Source organism: Seriola dumerili, unplaced genomic scaffold (assembly GCF_002260705.1).
Source record: "Seriola dumerili isolate Sdu_G_001 unplaced genomic scaffold, Sdu_1.0 BDQW01000242.1, whole genome shotgun sequence".
NCBI classification, from domain to species: Eukaryota; Metazoa; Chordata; class Actinopteri; order Carangiformes; family Carangidae; genus Seriola; species Seriola dumerili.
In genome coordinates this window covers 9,218,144-9,234,096 of record NW_019174497.1, presented here as the reverse complement: position 1 = coordinate 9,234,096, position 15,953 = coordinate 9,218,144, and the positions used below count along the sequence as shown (strand labels likewise).

The 15,953-nt window shown below is 39.0% G+C and overlaps 2 protein-coding genes across 5 annotated transcripts; one reads left to right on the top strand and one right to left on the bottom strand.

The window, feature by feature from the left end:
* Nucleotides 1–930: 930 nt before the first annotated feature.
* Nucleotides 931–6,856, top strand: LOC111229890. Its single transcript, XM_022756398.1, has 4 exons — nt 931–1,015; nt 3,080–3,455; nt 3,768–4,052; nt 5,200–6,856. The coding sequence occupies exons 2-4, from the start codon at nt 3,084–3,086 to the stop codon at nt 6,226–6,228; spliced, it is 1,686 nt and encodes a 561-aa protein (XP_022612119.1). The 5' UTR covers nt 931–1,015; nt 3,080–3,083; the 3' UTR covers nt 6,229–6,856.
* Nucleotides 4,273–9,970, bottom strand: pdf (peptide deformylase, mitochondrial). 4 transcript variants are annotated; one of them, XM_022756402.1, is made up of 4 exons: nt 9,886–9,970; nt 8,383–9,061; nt 7,895–8,101; nt 4,273–4,305 (listed from the first exon to the last, which is right to left on the bottom strand). In XM_022756402.1, the coding sequence occupies exons 2-3, from the start codon at nt 9,008–9,010 to the stop codon at nt 7,944–7,946; spliced, it is 786 nt and encodes a 261-aa protein (XP_022612123.1). In that variant the 5' UTR covers nt 9,011–9,061; nt 9,886–9,970; the 3' UTR covers nt 4,273–4,305; nt 7,895–7,943. The 4 variants fall into 4 exon arrangements, with proteins under 4 accessions (XP_022612123.1, XP_022612122.1, XP_022612120.1 ...); XM_022756401.1 differs by lacking the exon at nt 4,273–4,305 and adding an exon at nt 7,528–7,818; XM_022756399.1 differs by lacking the exon at nt 4,273–4,305 and having other exon boundaries at nt 7,528–8,101.
* Nucleotides 9,971–15,953: the final 5,983 nt, after the last annotated feature.

Below are 15,953 nucleotides of genomic sequence, written 5' to 3'. Positions count from 1 at the left end.
ACCCCGTAAATAATGGTTTATATTATATATATGGCTCGTTCTTGATAATTCAAAACACATTTATTTGTAGAATAAGCAGTAATTATTATATTAAACGATTATTTTGGAAAAAATAAAAAAAAATAAAAAATCACTTTCCATCAGGGAGGGCGGCGCCCTAGCGCCCCCTATTGGCCAGCCGCCACTTACACCTACTGTAGGTGTAAACTCCAGACTACATGGATGTGTTACGAGAGATTAGGTTGTCATAATACATCCATGAGACAGGCAAATTATTATTATTTTTCATCGATTAATGTAATGTCTATTTTACATGTATCCAGTTTCCATCGATTTCAGTGAAAGACTAATTCCTTCAAAGATGCACCACACAGCGCCACAGGAAGTCATTCCTGCCTGTGGCCATCGAACTTTACAGCTTCGCTTGTCCTTCAGTGTCAGACGCTCAGAGCCAATAGACTGGCCCCTGGACTGATCGCACCCCGGTCAGCAGACGTTACTTCATAACTTATTTATTTATACCTATACTACCTGTGCAATTACACCATATATTTAATTTATATTTGAATTTTATATCTTAACCACCATTCTTAACATATTTCTATTTTTTATTTATATATCATAGTATAAGGACATATTTTTTATATTTATATTTTGTATTTATCTTTATCTTTATAATGTTACTTCTTATTCTATATTCTTTGCTGTTACATGTAAAATTATACTGTATTACTAAATTTCCCCCTGGGAGTCAATACAGTATTCTGATTCTGATCCAGATTTTTGAAGTCAAACTACTCTCTACAGGAGAATCCCACTCACCCGCCCCCCTCCCGGCCCACCCTGATACAACTACCAAGCGAACCCGTCTGAAGCTGGGGGAAATCCTTGACACGTGACAATGTTTACTTTATTCTAGAAAATCAAGCAGCTAGCAGCTATACGGCGATGACCGTGTGGCCGGAAATGTTTTATACGATTCACTGATAAACATCTGACTAAGTGCCAAGAACAGGTGAGTATTTGTGTCTCTAGTCTGTCAATCAAAGCTGATACTATGGTCAAAATACGACGAAATAACGTTAGCTTAGCTTTAACACCAGTAATGGTTGGCTGGTTAGAGATGTCGTTCACAATTGTAGAAATTTAATGTTGTTTTGTGTAAAAGAATATACCGAACTATTAATTTAATCAACGGGGTCGGCCTTTAATTCGCCGTATGTCCAAGACAACATACACCTCTCATCCGTTTGGCGTTTTTATTTTTCTGAGAATATTAAATGTTACTTCCTGAGTCTTTTCTCGAAAATTAAACACCATGGTCTGACCCAGTGCTAAAAGTTTACTTGTTTTGGTGGAATGTATGTTAACGGAAATGAATACAAGCCGTCACCTTTCTGAAAATCTTTCGAGTGCTATATTATGACAAAATCGTTTAGAAAAAAAGCAAGAGATTTTTTAACTGGCACATTTGGTTTGAAGTTCTCGCCATTAAAAACAGGACGCAACATTAACAGCTAACCTAGCAAAACTAGCTAGTCAGTGATGAAATACGCTAATGCTAAAACTGAGCTGCAGACAACAACAAGGCCAGTTTATAGCAGAGACCTGACTTAACCTGACCTTACGGTGTCGGTCAGCAAGTTTGCTCATTACACAAGAAACTTTACATAATCTTTTTTCTTTCACTTGGGCCAAAGTGTCACAAGTTTCACTTTCGGTTTTAAGCACAAGTGGATTTAAGCTCGAAAACAATTATAGTTAACGTAATTTGTAATATTTCATGCAGCAAAGGGTTGTAATACTTAGTATTTCCAGTGGCATAGTTCCCTCAGCTTGTGTTGCACCCATTATCTCAAGGCAGATAACATCTGACAAGTGATTTAACCACAGTTGTACTGAAGTACTAGTGTTATAGTAAAATTTTCTTTGCTGTTATAAAGCCACGAGCATTGTAGAGTCTCTCTATGCATTATCATATATATATACTGTATATCACCACTAATGTGGACAGTGTCTCTGACACAATGGCCATAATGGTGTCTGGTTTTAACAGTATTCTATCTAAAAATCTCTTCCTACTAGTTTGCCATCTTATGAGAGGAAATGAATCTATGTATTAAAATGCATTCAGCAGAATTATATTCACCACATTGCCCTGAGGCATGAGGAAGTTAAGTCAACTCAAGTAAACTTTATTTCTAGAGCACAATTAAAAACAACTGGAGCTGACCAAATGTACAAAGGACAATTAAGATAGATAAAAGCAAATAAAACAAATGTATAGAATAAGTAAAACACAAGGAAAGAATAGTAAATATAGGGTATACAGAACATGTAAACATACTAACAAAAATACAATTTTATACAATTAATTTTATACAATTATGAACATGACAACGAAGTAAAAAGTTTGTGAGCTAAAAAGGCCAGTGAATAAAAATGTGTCTTGAAATCTGATTTCCAATGGCAACTGGGTCTATAATGTTGGAGCAGCAACTGCAAAGGCTCTGTCACCTTTTAGCTTCAGTTGTCATCGTGGGACATACAGGAGGGATGAGTTTCAGATCTGAGAGATCCAGGAGCAGAGTGCCAATGAATAAAGTCGGTGAGGTGAGGTGATCTGAGGTGGGGCCTGACCATTAAGAGTCTTAAAAGTAATCAGCAAAGTCTTAACCTGAATTCTGAAGTGAACAGGGCCGTGGGTGATGTGCTCATGCTTACAGCTGTAAGGATGCAGTGGAGTTTACTGTTGGAGCATCACAGCCTTTGTATTAATTTGGATTAAGCACTGACTAGCATATGGAACATGTGTATGTAGTTTATATATTAAAATTGGTCTCAAAACTGATCAAGATATCATTAACATACAAATCTCCTGCTGAAGCTCATCCTCCATTTTAATTTAAGAAGATTTGGATCTTCTGGATCTGGGAAACTGGTGTTAATCGCAAAAACTGTAAAATAATGGATTAGATCAGATTGGCCAAATAATGATTATGTTCGAACAGCACAGTTATTATCAGATGAGAACAGAGTTTCATTCTTCATTTGATTGTCCTGTTTGTCTCCCGCTCAGCTGAATGATAGAGATGAGCAACTCCAAGCAGAGAGCCAGCGATCTTAAGAATGCCTATGATCACAGTCTGGAGCAGCAAATTATGGGACGAGGCTCCAACCTGGCGTGCAGAGATGAGGAGCTGTGGAAGCAGGTGGAGGGGCCACTGAGGGATGGAGATGCTCAGGAGATACACTGCCTGGGTCTGGATCCACTGAGTGTGATGGAGGAGTCGCTCAAGGCAGCAGCAATGGCATCAGCAACAAGAGCAGCCAGGGGTGGGCAAGTCAAAGCCAGAGGAGGGCTGCAAGGCCTGGCTAAAGCTTTTGAGGTCCTGGAGCAAGCGGCCCTGAACCTGTACCTCGGTCCCTGGAGGGAAGAGTACAAAGTAGTCAAGGTTGGCAGAAAACAATGATGGAATCTATGATTAAATTTCTGATTTAGGGGGTCTGGGCTATTATAATATCATCAAAATGGCCATTAAAAATAAAACGCTCTTTGGTTTTATTTTTGCCATGACAGTCCAGGACAAAATCAGTTCAGGGGTTCAAATATGACGCATGTTTTTACATGACTATATGATATTTTGGCGAGGTCTCTCTTGTAAAAGAGATAATGTATCTGATGAGAAATAAGTAAAGATATTTGATTGATTGATTTTCTAATTTTTGATTTGTTTGTTTTTCTTTTTTTTCCACTCGTGTCCCAGATGTACTCCGGCATGTTCACCCACTATATCAAACCTGTGCTGTCGATGCCACAGATTAAGAAACTGTTTGGCCTGTTAGGATACCAGCCCAGCTCTTCTCGGCACGAGCAACTTTTTCTCCAGGCACTCGCTGCTTCTCTGGATGAACTCCTCCACTTGTCTTGTGCTTTCTACCTGGCCCGTTGTGAGTGCCGCCTCCTTCAAGCAGCTCTTGGGAAGCATGTAGGTGAGCCCCAGTGGGAGCTGAGTTTGGTGAGAGAGAGGCAGAGAGGAAACAGCCTACAGGTATGTTTGCCTGGTGTTTGGAAAATGAATCCAACCCCACTCACGCGTCTAGACATTGGTCAAACCCACAGGCATTTTATTTGCATTTTAGGGGAGATCCCAAAGTTTCCAAAGGAACCAAATAAGTCAGGCATAAAATAATGGTCTAGACACAAATAGTGATGGTCTGATGGAATGGCGCCACCATAGAAGACCATGGAGTCTTGGCCTTGGGTATTTCACTCTGTGAACATCAGGTAGTTTCAATGAAGAGCTGTAACAAGATGAAACAGATTATCTTTTATGTAGAAGGCTGTGGGAATATGCTGACATTTACAAATTTCCTGCTACAGTTTGGCACCGGATACATTTCTATCCAGATCTGTGAGTCTTACCATTGGTAATATTCTATTTCATATATCCTTTCCAAATATAAATCCAGTTAAAATGGGGTTTCAGGCTCATTAAATGAGTTTTCCAGATAGATTTTAAATGACCCTCTTTTCTGCTTGAATGCCTCACACATTTTTACTGGTTATTGTTTGAAATGCCCAGCGCAAGTGACATTAATGCCAGCTTTTAATACTTGACAGTTTTAGGGAGCTTTGCTGTTCAGTACTCAGCCCTCTGAGGTCTAAGGGCATTTTCTCGATTACTACATTATTTCTTAAATTTTTTTAATATTTAAAGGGTACTTGCATATAACATAATACCAAAGTGTTTTATATCACAATTTTCAGAACAATCTCAGCTCTTTCTGTAATGAGGCCCCTTTTTGTCGTAGAGCACTGTGCAAAGACATAATTTGGCCCAAATGCTGAAAAATTTAAGCCTTGTTTTTGAAATTCTTCAAATATTTTGTGAAAACAAACCTTTACTGGTGTGGATGAATTGTTTTGGTACTTGAAATGGGTTTACCAAAGTCTATAGGTTCATAAAATGAAATTTTGTAATATCACTGTAATATTACTTTAACCAAATTTTAGAGGCGATGAGTCATGTATGATCTCACAAGAACATGTAAGGAAAAGTGGACATTCTACAGATTCTAACAACATTTAAACCACATTTCTACGCTGTATTATCGCAAGGATTTGAATAAAACCACCCATCATCCTCAGATTGGTTAAATAACTATTGAAGATTTATTGTCCTTGCATGTCAATAGGTCGCCTTGGAAAACACCAAGAAGACACTGAAAGTCAAGCAGCCACTGATGGAGCCGTTGGATGGAGAAATGGACATGGATCTGTACACAGATGAGCATGTTAATGGGCGGCAGAGAGAGGCAGTTGTCAATGATGACGAAAGTCCCCGCTCTTTAGCCTGGCTGACTGCAAGTAGTGCATCTCCCGCTCCTGTCAAAACACAGAGCAACGGAATGACATCCTTGTCCTCCTCATCCACCTCCCTGGCTGTCACACAGCAGGTCTGCATCTCTACACTCAACTGCCAGCTGCCCAAGGTGTCACCTCTGGAGTCACAGAGCACCAGAAGCTCCGCCAGCAAGAGGCAAAGCAGACATCCCTATGAGGAGTCAGGGTTTGACAAAGCAGAGTCACAGTCAGTCAGTCGGCAGTTAGAAGCGATGGAGCTTTGCAGGAGTGAGGCTGAAGCCAACCACTTCTGCAGCTGTCTCCAGTCTTCTACTGTCTATCCTAATCGCTGTATTGAATGCAACACTTTGCACAATATCACCTGTGACTTGCATCAGCAATGCATTATGAAGAACCACAGTCTTGTGACGTCTTACAATATGGCTGAAGTAATGAAAGAACAAGGAGCAGCGTCAGCACAGAGTGAAAGTCTCAGAGTGAGTGACAGGGCAATACCAACTCTCACCAGCAGCAGCGCAGCAATGTCTTCATTAGTTCAGTATCATGACCCTGAATCCATAAATCCATCTCTTCCTCCAATCACCTATCACGACTGCTGCAACCTCGCCCAGCTGGACCCTCAGGTCCTGTGTCGCACCTGCAGTGTCTTCCACACTCGTTCCTGCAGAGATGTAGACCGCTGCCAAAGTCAGCACCACACAGTCAAAAAGCTGGAAGTGTGTGCCTGCGGGAAGACATGTCCCAGAAACCCTCTGGTTCTGTGCAGATATTGTGGGAAAGAGTATTGCCGGGATTGTTGGTACAGAAATCCTGTTGTATGCACCTGTGGCCAAACCTTTGACCAGTCATCCCCTGTGTGATGTGTATTAGAAAAGTGGTGCAATAATGAGGCACAACTAGCAAAATCACAATGCCTTAAATATGCACACTTTAAAATCAAGAACAATCAAATCCAAATGTTGCCTTGACACAATGCTGAAATGCAGTATTATGTGTGCTCCAGTTTTCTATTTGCGACGTCTCTCATTATTCTTCTTCATCCAGGTATTATGTAAATGGACATATTAACCATCATCATCATTTTAAAGTATTGTGTATCTTTGAGACTTGAGGTTGTGGTTACAGTTTGTGCTCTTGAGTCACTTGAATGTAACTTGGTGCAAAGCACACGGACATCTGTTTTCATCTGTATTCAATGCCTGCACTCAGACTGGAGTAAAAATGGTCAATCTGCCACTTGTCTGTGTTAAATGTGTTTTATCATACCTGAGCAAATGACTTGGTGACAGTAGAGTTCTGGTATATACCAGAAACATCAGTTCTCACTTTTATTACTGTATTCAGTCATATCGAACACTAATCAAGTCCTTTCTGAGAACATTTGAATGCCTTTACTTTTTGGCGTATGTGGCTCTGTCTTCCTTTTTGTGTGTAATTGCTCTTGAAACAAACAAAGGCCTCAACTAACAATTATTGTTATTAGTTAATCTGCAGATTATTTTCTTGGTTTATCAAATCATTTTGGTTAATAAAATGGCCGTCACAATTTCCCTAAAGGCTTGGTTGAAATATTTGGGCATTTTTGCTTAAAAATGACTTAAATGATTAATCAGTGATCAAAATTGTTGCTGATTATTTTTTAATTAATAAACTAATAAATTTAGCAACATGTTTTTTTGACAAGATTTCAGCTGATACAGCGGGGAAAAGTGCACTAAAGGATGAGGAGAGCCAATGTAATGATGTACAGTATGTACAGTATATACACATATTTATAATATGATGAACTGCCTTTTTAAGCTTGGTGACAGATCAGCTGTGGAATAATTTAATAGGAAATATATGTAAAATATTCTTAACCTGGAGGTGCCTGCTTTTCATTGGATGGATTAAATCAAATCAAAATCTAATCAGTAATTTGGCCAAACTGTCCACTATATTTCATTTAGTATTTTGGAAATATCCTGCAGACAGAACTCCAGAAAACTCGCATTCAGTTGTTAAGACTGTTTTTCCAGGACATGTCCTGCGTCCCCCGTCCAAATCTGACCAGGGTCACGTGGACTCGTCCAAATTGTGTTTTATATTATTATTTGAAATTTTTGTTCAAAGAACTTTACTGATAGCTTCTGGAAAATTTTAATGATGTTTTACATCAGTGTATTTACAGGAGTTGAACAGATGGAAGTCATCTATTGAAATGGGTCATATTTTTTGCTGTACAAGCATTTAATTCATCACGACAGTGTCAGACATAATTCACAAATTTTATCGTGTACATATCAGCTTCTTTATTTATCAAGCATCTGGAGGTCCACAGAACTTTGCTCTCTTGGCTGCATTTTAAAGGGATGTAACTGCTTTGGGGTTTCTGCCATGCACCTTGTAGCAACCACAAAAACACTTCCAGTGCTGTGATGTATTTTCTTTTGAAGCAATTCTCCATGATCCTGGAACCAAATTCTAAAAGAATTTCAGGTTCACAGATGGTGTGGAGCAAAACTTAAATCATATCATCAGTTTTACCGATCGCTGATGTAAATGTTCGTGGTCGGTCCTGAGGATTTGTCCGGTTCTATTGATTGTGCTCGTGCCAGTTGATGTTGATGAAGGTTTTGCTGTCCATGCGGTCAATATAGAGGACCCCATCCAGGTGGTCCATCTCATGCTGGACGATACGAGCTGTCCAGTCGCTGGCCTGCCACGTGACAGCTTCACCCTTTTCATTCAGACCTGCAGGAAGAGCATGCAGGGGACAAGAAAAATATACAGAGATGTATTAGTATCTGTCCTTTTAATGTGTCTACTAATAAGACACAGAGATGCCAATATCACATCAGAAACTTAGTGTAGTGTCAGCACCCTTATTAACACTATTCATACTCTTATAAAATGCTCCGTTTAGAATCTTTTTTATTGTTTTTTTGTGTCAGATGATATTTGGCACATATGGTGAAAAATGTAAAAGGCAATGTTGTATAGGAAACACAGGATCAAGTTATAAACATGCGTACCAGATACTTCCACAGACAGGTAGCGAGGAACTGTGGCAGAGTAGCCTGAGATGCTCTCACATGCTTCCTGAAACAGCACAGTCCGACCATCCAGCACCCTCAGCTGTGGGTTGACGAAGATTCTCAGGGGCTGGACGGAGAGACCACGGACCTCCCTCGATGCTGTCGAACTCTCTTCCAACATCCTCTTGGGATATTCCAGGGCCATGATGCGGAGTGGCACCCCAATCTGAGGTGCACTCAGTCCAACGCAATCAAGCTTCCGCATCACTTTCACCATGGTGTTGATGACCTTTTGGATCTCCGGGCCTGTTACAGCTGCAGGGTCAACAGCAGCTGCGCTGGCACGCAGCACTGGGTCTCCTACTTGGCACACGTGACTATACGGAGGACTGGGAGAGGGTATAATCTTCCGTTTCATGTAATGGAGATAGGAGCGCACCTTGACATTGCTGCAGTAAGAGCGTCTGCAGGGTACAGGTGAGTGGGGTGAGATGTGTGAAAGACAAGTGTAGGTCACTGTTGGTAAACTCGAGGCTGAGGCTCTGCAGTGAGGGGCTTTGGATGCACAAAGTCTGAACCCCGTTCTGGAGAGTTGGAGCAAAGATACACATGATGTTGTGTTCATGGTGGAGCTTCAACTGCGAAGAAGTATCACATCAGGGGGTGATACACAGTGCTGTGGGGACATCATACAAGAGAAGGACATGTAGTTACTTTATGTTTCTTACCCTGTGTCATGAAGACCACATGCCACATTTTGAGACTTAATGAAGTCATTAATTTGATGACAATGAGACATTTAAATTCAGGCCCAATCTTGCCCTCATACGTCCAGACAAACATTACACCTATAATTTAATGTTTAACATGTCATTCCAAAACCATGGGCATTGATTTACAGCTACTCCGCTGATTTCAGGCTTGCCACCAGGTTTATTACTTGGCTGCAGTATTTTGATGCATGACATCAAATTGATGCGCATCCAGGTGTAGTTGTGCGGAATAAACTTTAAGGTCTAGGACACATGCTGTTTCATACATGACCATAATTACTGCTGAATTTAAAGTCACTGTGTGTGTAATGTAATTATAGCATCTTAAAATGATTCTGAAGGCTTAAGTAAATAAAGGTCACAATACCAGTGCCGCAGTGTTTACTTCTACCACTGGGGGGCGCAATTGCTAAAACATTTCAATTTGAGATGCCATAGCAAGATTTTGGTCATTTTATATTAGATATAATCTTTGTCGATCATCCATGTGGTTAGTTTGCTGCAACGCTTCCTCCGTTCAGCAGAATATAGCTGAGCAGTACGTTAAACACCGCCGACGGGGTAGCCTGGTGCAACGAAACATGCGCGCCCAGTCAATAGCCACTACAAGGTACAAAGCTAAGTCGTTAGCATGAGAATATAGACGTTACATATAAAAAATACACTAGTAATTCTACTAACCAAGGGTAGCATTTGCCAATTTAAAGACGGCGTATATCTCGGTTACCTTGCACTAGTTGGAAAGGACCAACACCACACACTTAGGAGAGGACGTTACCGCAGCTCAGTAAAGCTAGTTCCGGGTCAACAACGTCACAAGGGAGAGTAAACTTCAGAATAAAGGTCTATGTGCATATTTTCACCATGGATGTATCATTTTAGTTCTTTGTAATTGATCTTGAACGTTACTTTGAGTCTCTTAAATTGGTAATAAACAAGAAGTCCATGTCAGTAGTTGATGTATATTCTGAAACGCTTGTCTGAAGAAGTCTCCCACCTAAATTATATATTTATCATTTTTTAATTTATGTATACATATATATATATTTTTATTAATTTCCATCTTTTTTGTTGAAATTATATCTGATTCTTTTATTTAAGAACTAATATGTCTGATTCTTTGTAAAATTTCCTAAAACAAACTTTATTTAGATGACAACCGTCTTCAGTGAGTTTGACCCGGAAGTGATTTTTCAAGTTTTTCAAAAGCCGAAATGATCTGTAAATAGAACTTCGGTGGTGAACAATTGACATCTTCAACTTGTCTGTACATGTCCAGCATGGTGGGCGATCGGAGCCCATTCATAACTCGACTTTAAAAGGTCCAGCGGCTGATGCCCGGTGCTTCAAACCCGCGGAGCTGAGAGTCGTGGTATCAGTGTGATGGAGGGAAGAGCGCTGCAGGCTGACAGTAACTGTTTACTGAGCTTACCAAAGTTACCAGTGTGGATCATAGAGTATGTCTGGGTTCACAAGATGATGGATATACAAGAAGGTCGGTGTTCACTTATTTTTATGTACTGAAAGTTGGGGTAATAACACTTTAATTACGTTTTATGACATTGCACTGTATCAATAACGTTGTTTGTTTGTTTGTTTGTTTGTTTTGTGTGCTTAACTGTCACCATACAGAAAACTATTGTTGCATGCAGGCTTTGAAATCTAGGTTGAAACAAACTGCAGGACAGATATAAGAGACTGTATGCATGTCTACTGTACTGCTGTACTATACAGTACATTGATATGTGTAAGTATGTATAAGGAGCCTATGTAAGCAAAGATATGATAAGTGAGTGCAGCCACAAGTTGTTCAGTGTTAACATCTTTGTTGATTACTTTAAGTTTTCATTTAATTCATTCATTTTCATTTTTAATTCTTAAACCACATTAAAAGAGTCTCAGCTTTAATTTGAATAGATTTACATCAATATGAAAGACCTGTGTGTGAGAAAATGTTTCCGATGAGATCACTGTCACTGTCAGTCACTGCAAAACACAACAGATGACTAAAAATGACAGACACAATGAAATTAAAATCCGAGGAGGATGTGACGTGCTTCATGTTTTTTTCGCTCAGTTGTGGACCCTTCTGATTGGCCAGATGTGGACTCCCAGCCTCTTAGCATTGAGGATTCCTGGAGGCTGCGTGTTGCCTCTGCCCAGGTATATTCCATTGTGAAGAACAGGGACATGGAGCACTTCGAAAAAGTGATGGGCTTTCTGGAAGCCACTTACAGACTTCTACCCAGACTGGTGACTCCCATCAAACACATGAAGGTCATGTTTGGCCTTAAAACCATGGTATGGTAGTGAGTGCTGGTAACCCTCAGCCTGTAAAACTGGTGCTACTGACATGTTCTAGTAGAGTTATTCCATGGCTGTATTTATGTGCTTTCTGTTTATCTACCCCTCTCTCTTGGTTATTGTTTCTCTGTCCAGGTGATTATGTGGATGCTCAGGGAGGGTCAAGGAATGGTTGATACTCTGTTTAAAATCGCCCAGTTCTTCCCAAGTAAACTACCTCAATACCAAGATCAATGTGTAAGTGTCCAACACTGAAACTGTCCAACGTTCTGCATATTTCTAAGTCTTTGAAACAGCTAAACATGCTCTTACTCAGTTGATCTTAGAAATGTGTAGAAGTCAGGGGCTTCAATTTTACCTAAAGTTGTACTAATCATTGTTTTAATATAAAGAATGGAAAAAAGATGACTTTTAATGGGGAAGGGGTCTGTTCTGCAGTTTCCCTCAACTCTACAGAGCATTTTAGCCTCTTTAAGCTCACTGTTTTGGTTCATTCTCACCACTCTCATTGGCCTTGTTTCCAGCTGTGAAAAGCTGCTGTTTTCAGTTAAAAAAGCACTGATATCAACACTTTACATTGCTTGCTCAGCACCAGTCAGCAGACAGGCAAAGTAAACGACCAGCTGGTGAATATAATGGAGGATTTAGTAGCTAAAGAGACAGAAATTTCCCTCAGGAGCTGGTAGAGACCAAAAAACAGAGCTAAAAGGAGAGTATGTATTACACTTATATTGATCAGTTGCACATAAATACAAATACAAATGAATGCTAATGTTGCCGCATGTCTGCTAATATTAGCCTTATCAACTTCATGGGGTGGCGATTTATTAATATTTTAAGTTATTGTTGCAAAGTCACTGCAATTAATATCAGAAGCAGCCATCAAATTATTTAAATGGAGTGAATTTTTGAGGAAAAAAATCTAACGATGTCTGTCTGGGCATTATTATCTATTTAAATTAGCTAGAAAATCTGTCTGATTAATTTAAATTAACTTACTTATTTATAGACAAGGTAATCAAACAAGCATGTCATTTACAGCATTGTCCAAGTTAGTATGGTATCACCTTGCCGTCCTTAACTACTGCCTATTTTAAAATCTTACCAAAATGAATAGCTGCAACAATGATCTTCTGTTTTATTTTCTTGCACAGAACCAACATGAGATGTTCCTCATGAGGAAGAACAATATGGACTTTAAGGCTCTGGCACAAGCTCTTGCTATGGACAAGGACAAACTTGGAGATTATATTAAGGTAGAAAAACAGTAAATATATTAAGGTCTGAATATCTGTATGTGCCTTGTTTGATAGATTTAATGGCTGTGGGGATGAAGGACATTTTGATTGAAGGTGTTCGTCTTGCCAAGTGGTACCTTAAAGCACGAGATGGAAGAACAGGGGGAAGGGGTGAGATGGATTGTCTTGTTATTGAACTACGACTGAACTACAATCAAGTTCATAATCCATGAAACCAGTGTTTGATTGACCTCTAGCTCCACAGGTCTGTTGCGTAATGTATTTTATGCTTATAGTGTAAAACGCAGATGAGAAGTCCATAAATGAAATCCTGATGTGTTGGTGTGCTGAGTCCAGATGCATTATCCTCTACACCACGTCTGACCTTGTAGACAAACTAGAGTGGGTTGAAAATGCATTTTCCCTTAAATAGACTTATAGTAACATGGTAATGTTACTGAAACGATGAGTAGATTTTATTTACACAACTGAATTTTTATCCCAGTTGTATAAATAAACAAATTATATTTTTATATAATTTTTTCAAATTTATTGTCTCATGCTGCATTCATACAACTAGGCCCAGTCTGCATTCGGCTTACAGGACACCAAAAATGAACTAAAGTCAGTCATTTTCATACAATACTACAAAATATCTTAGAATAAAGAAAACCCTCATGAATAATTTACAAAATCAGAATTTCAGACATCTATAACAGAATTTATACATCTCTGACAAATATGATGATAAATGATAAATACTAATTAAACATTCTGTCAGATCTTCTTTTTCAGGCTTTAGAGAGAAAACTATTAACGACCATTCTGATTTCTGATCACCTCTACATCGGATCATTTTGTCGAGCCATTTCATAAAGAATTGATATTCTTTAATCAAAATATTATTATGTAAAGCACAAAGGAAAATAGGACTCAGCACACAGCTCACACATCCTGTTATTCTACTGAATGTTTCTTTAACCTGCCAACTCAGTGGCCAGAGGAAGTTTTAATAAGCACATACAGTGAGGTCCAATGGAAAAGTGGCACTGTATGTCCTTAATTTTTGTCTCAACAAAATATTTTCAGTTTATTTTTCGTTTATCCTGCTGTTGTTGGTGTGAACTGGGAGTATAAGAGAATGAATGGTCAGTGTTGTCTCACGTTATTACAGACATGTAGCTCTCTGTTGAATTAGTCCACAGCACAGGGTTTCTCTCTCAGTCCTTTTCTATCTGGCAGGGGGCGCTACAGATCTGCATTTGAAGATAAATCCTTATGTGCACCATACACATGTAGAGGTAACCATGTTCGTGCAACATCCACAAAAGGATGTAATGAGGAATGATTAATGGTAGTTGTTTCTTCTTGTGGCCAATCAGACCTAATAAACTCTCTGACTCTCTGACTGCTGTGAGGAACAACTCTAGAAAAGTCTTGTTTATATGCGGCGGAGAGAAGTTAGGCAAAAACAGTTTCCCAGAAATCTCTGGAACGCAAGTATTAAAGTTCAGTAGTTAAAACAGTAAACAGACAGATGGAGAGCAACATTGTGGACCAAAACAACCGGTTTCTATGGAAACCCATACCCTGACTGTTTCATTTACCATCTGACTGCAAAAGAAAAGATCACACCAAGTTGTGTGTAACGCAGGTTATTTTTTTTTCATACCTTTGCACCTTGATACATTTACTCTCTACCTTTTGAAATGTATGATTAAAGCCAAAGTGTCTAAACTGCGATGTACATATCCAGATGATATGACACATGCTGTGTGTGTTTCAGAAACAGATGGAGACGCAGTACGGTGAACATTATGCCCAGAAAGTAGAGGACAGGCTGCTGCACTATCTACATGAGCTGGAGACTGTGTTACCAGGAGATACTTTCATTGATAAGGTTTGTGTTTTCCAGTATTGTACACTTTAATCTGCTTGCAGTTTGGTCCCATCTGAAAAAAGCTGCCCTAAACATGGTTTTGGTTGATGAGATGTACAATCATATAGTAAAAAGCTGTACTGACTCTGCTGGTGTGATTTCTAAATGTGTTGCACTCAGTTGTACTACGAATAAACACTGCAGTGTTTATTATGTACTGTGTTATTATATCGGTTTATCTTGTATGTCAGAGAATATCTGTAAGTTTTAGTCGAGACCAAGAATCAGCATTTTAGTCAAATTTAAGCTTTCGAATGAGATTTCATCCAAGTGATTTTAGGCTAAAAGAAAATTAACAGAAAAATAAGAAATAACAGCTTGTCTGATGAAGAATGCAGCAATTACTTTGCCCAGGTGGTAGTGTTTATTATAGGTTGTACACTACCATTTAAATACATTAGTAAAGAAAATATTTGGAACCTTTATGTATGCAACACAGTTAAGTACGAGAGAGCTAACCACTGCACAACAAGCCCAAAACCAATCTTCTACAAACCCAACCATTGCATTTTAATAACCAGTAGATGGACCCATTCAAATTAGACAAGATCAGACGATCAAATGTGTTTGACAGTTAATCTGTGTGTGCTTTTGCATTTTTAATACAGACAACAAAATGAACACTAATTTAGTCCCAATCATCAAAACATTGCTCCATAGCGCCATTAGTGGACAAAAACTTCTCAGGGTACCTTTCACTCAGTCCATAGAAGAACCAGAAAATAGCCACAGCTGAATTACCTCTGACCATGATGGGAATTTTTTCATATACTATATGAATATGTTCACTAGATCCTGAAGAAAGAAAGTCCTGTTACTGAAGAGGAGAAACTGCTGCTGGAAGTAATTACCTCTGACTCCACGACCATAGCAACAACTCTAAGGAAACTGCTGCACTGCGGTAAGAAAGACCTACACACACACATACACACACACACACACAAACACACACACACACACTGTTCCCTCTATTGTTTTTACTATGGTAATTTAATTCTCTTAAATTACAAACGTGAACTGACTACAGTAACATATTCAGAAAATGATTGATGAGAAAATTTATTTGGGAAAACTGAGCAGTGTGTGTGTTGGAATGTTCCTCACGCTTATAATATTAATTCAGGAATGCATTAACAAAATACAACAGGAAGTATTAAACGTCATCAGTGATGCAGCTCCAGCCCAATAATCAGACTGAATTGCCATGGTATTTGTTTATGTTAGTTGTTTTCTCTTTACTAAGTTTTATTTTGCCCTCAGTAACGTGATGTATCCATCCATTGTCATTTCCATAGTGGAAATTTATTTTTATTT

Excerpts from the sequence above, each read along its gene's own strand:
- pdf (XM_022756402.1), bottom strand. The coding sequence starts at position 9,010 with ATGAACACAACATCATGTGTATCTTTGCTCCAACTCTCCAGAACGGGG. Across the intron at positions 8,102-8,382 it reads CCTGTCTGTGGAAGTATCTG|GTCTGAATGAAAAGGGTGAA; the intron begins GTACGCATGTTT and ends CTCTTCCTGCAG.
- LOC111229890 (XM_022756398.1), top strand. The coding sequence starts at position 3,084 with ATGATAGAGATGAGCAACTCCAAGCAGAGAGCCAGCGATCTTAAGAAT. Across the intron at positions 3,456-3,767 it reads AAGAGTACAAAGTAGTCAAG|ATGTACTCCGGCATGTTCAC; the intron begins GTTGGCAGAAAA and ends CTCGTGTCCCAG. Across the intron at positions 4,053-5,199 it reads AGAGAGGAAACAGCCTACAG|GTCGCCTTGGAAAACACCAA; the intron begins GTATGTTTGCCT and ends GCATGTCAATAG.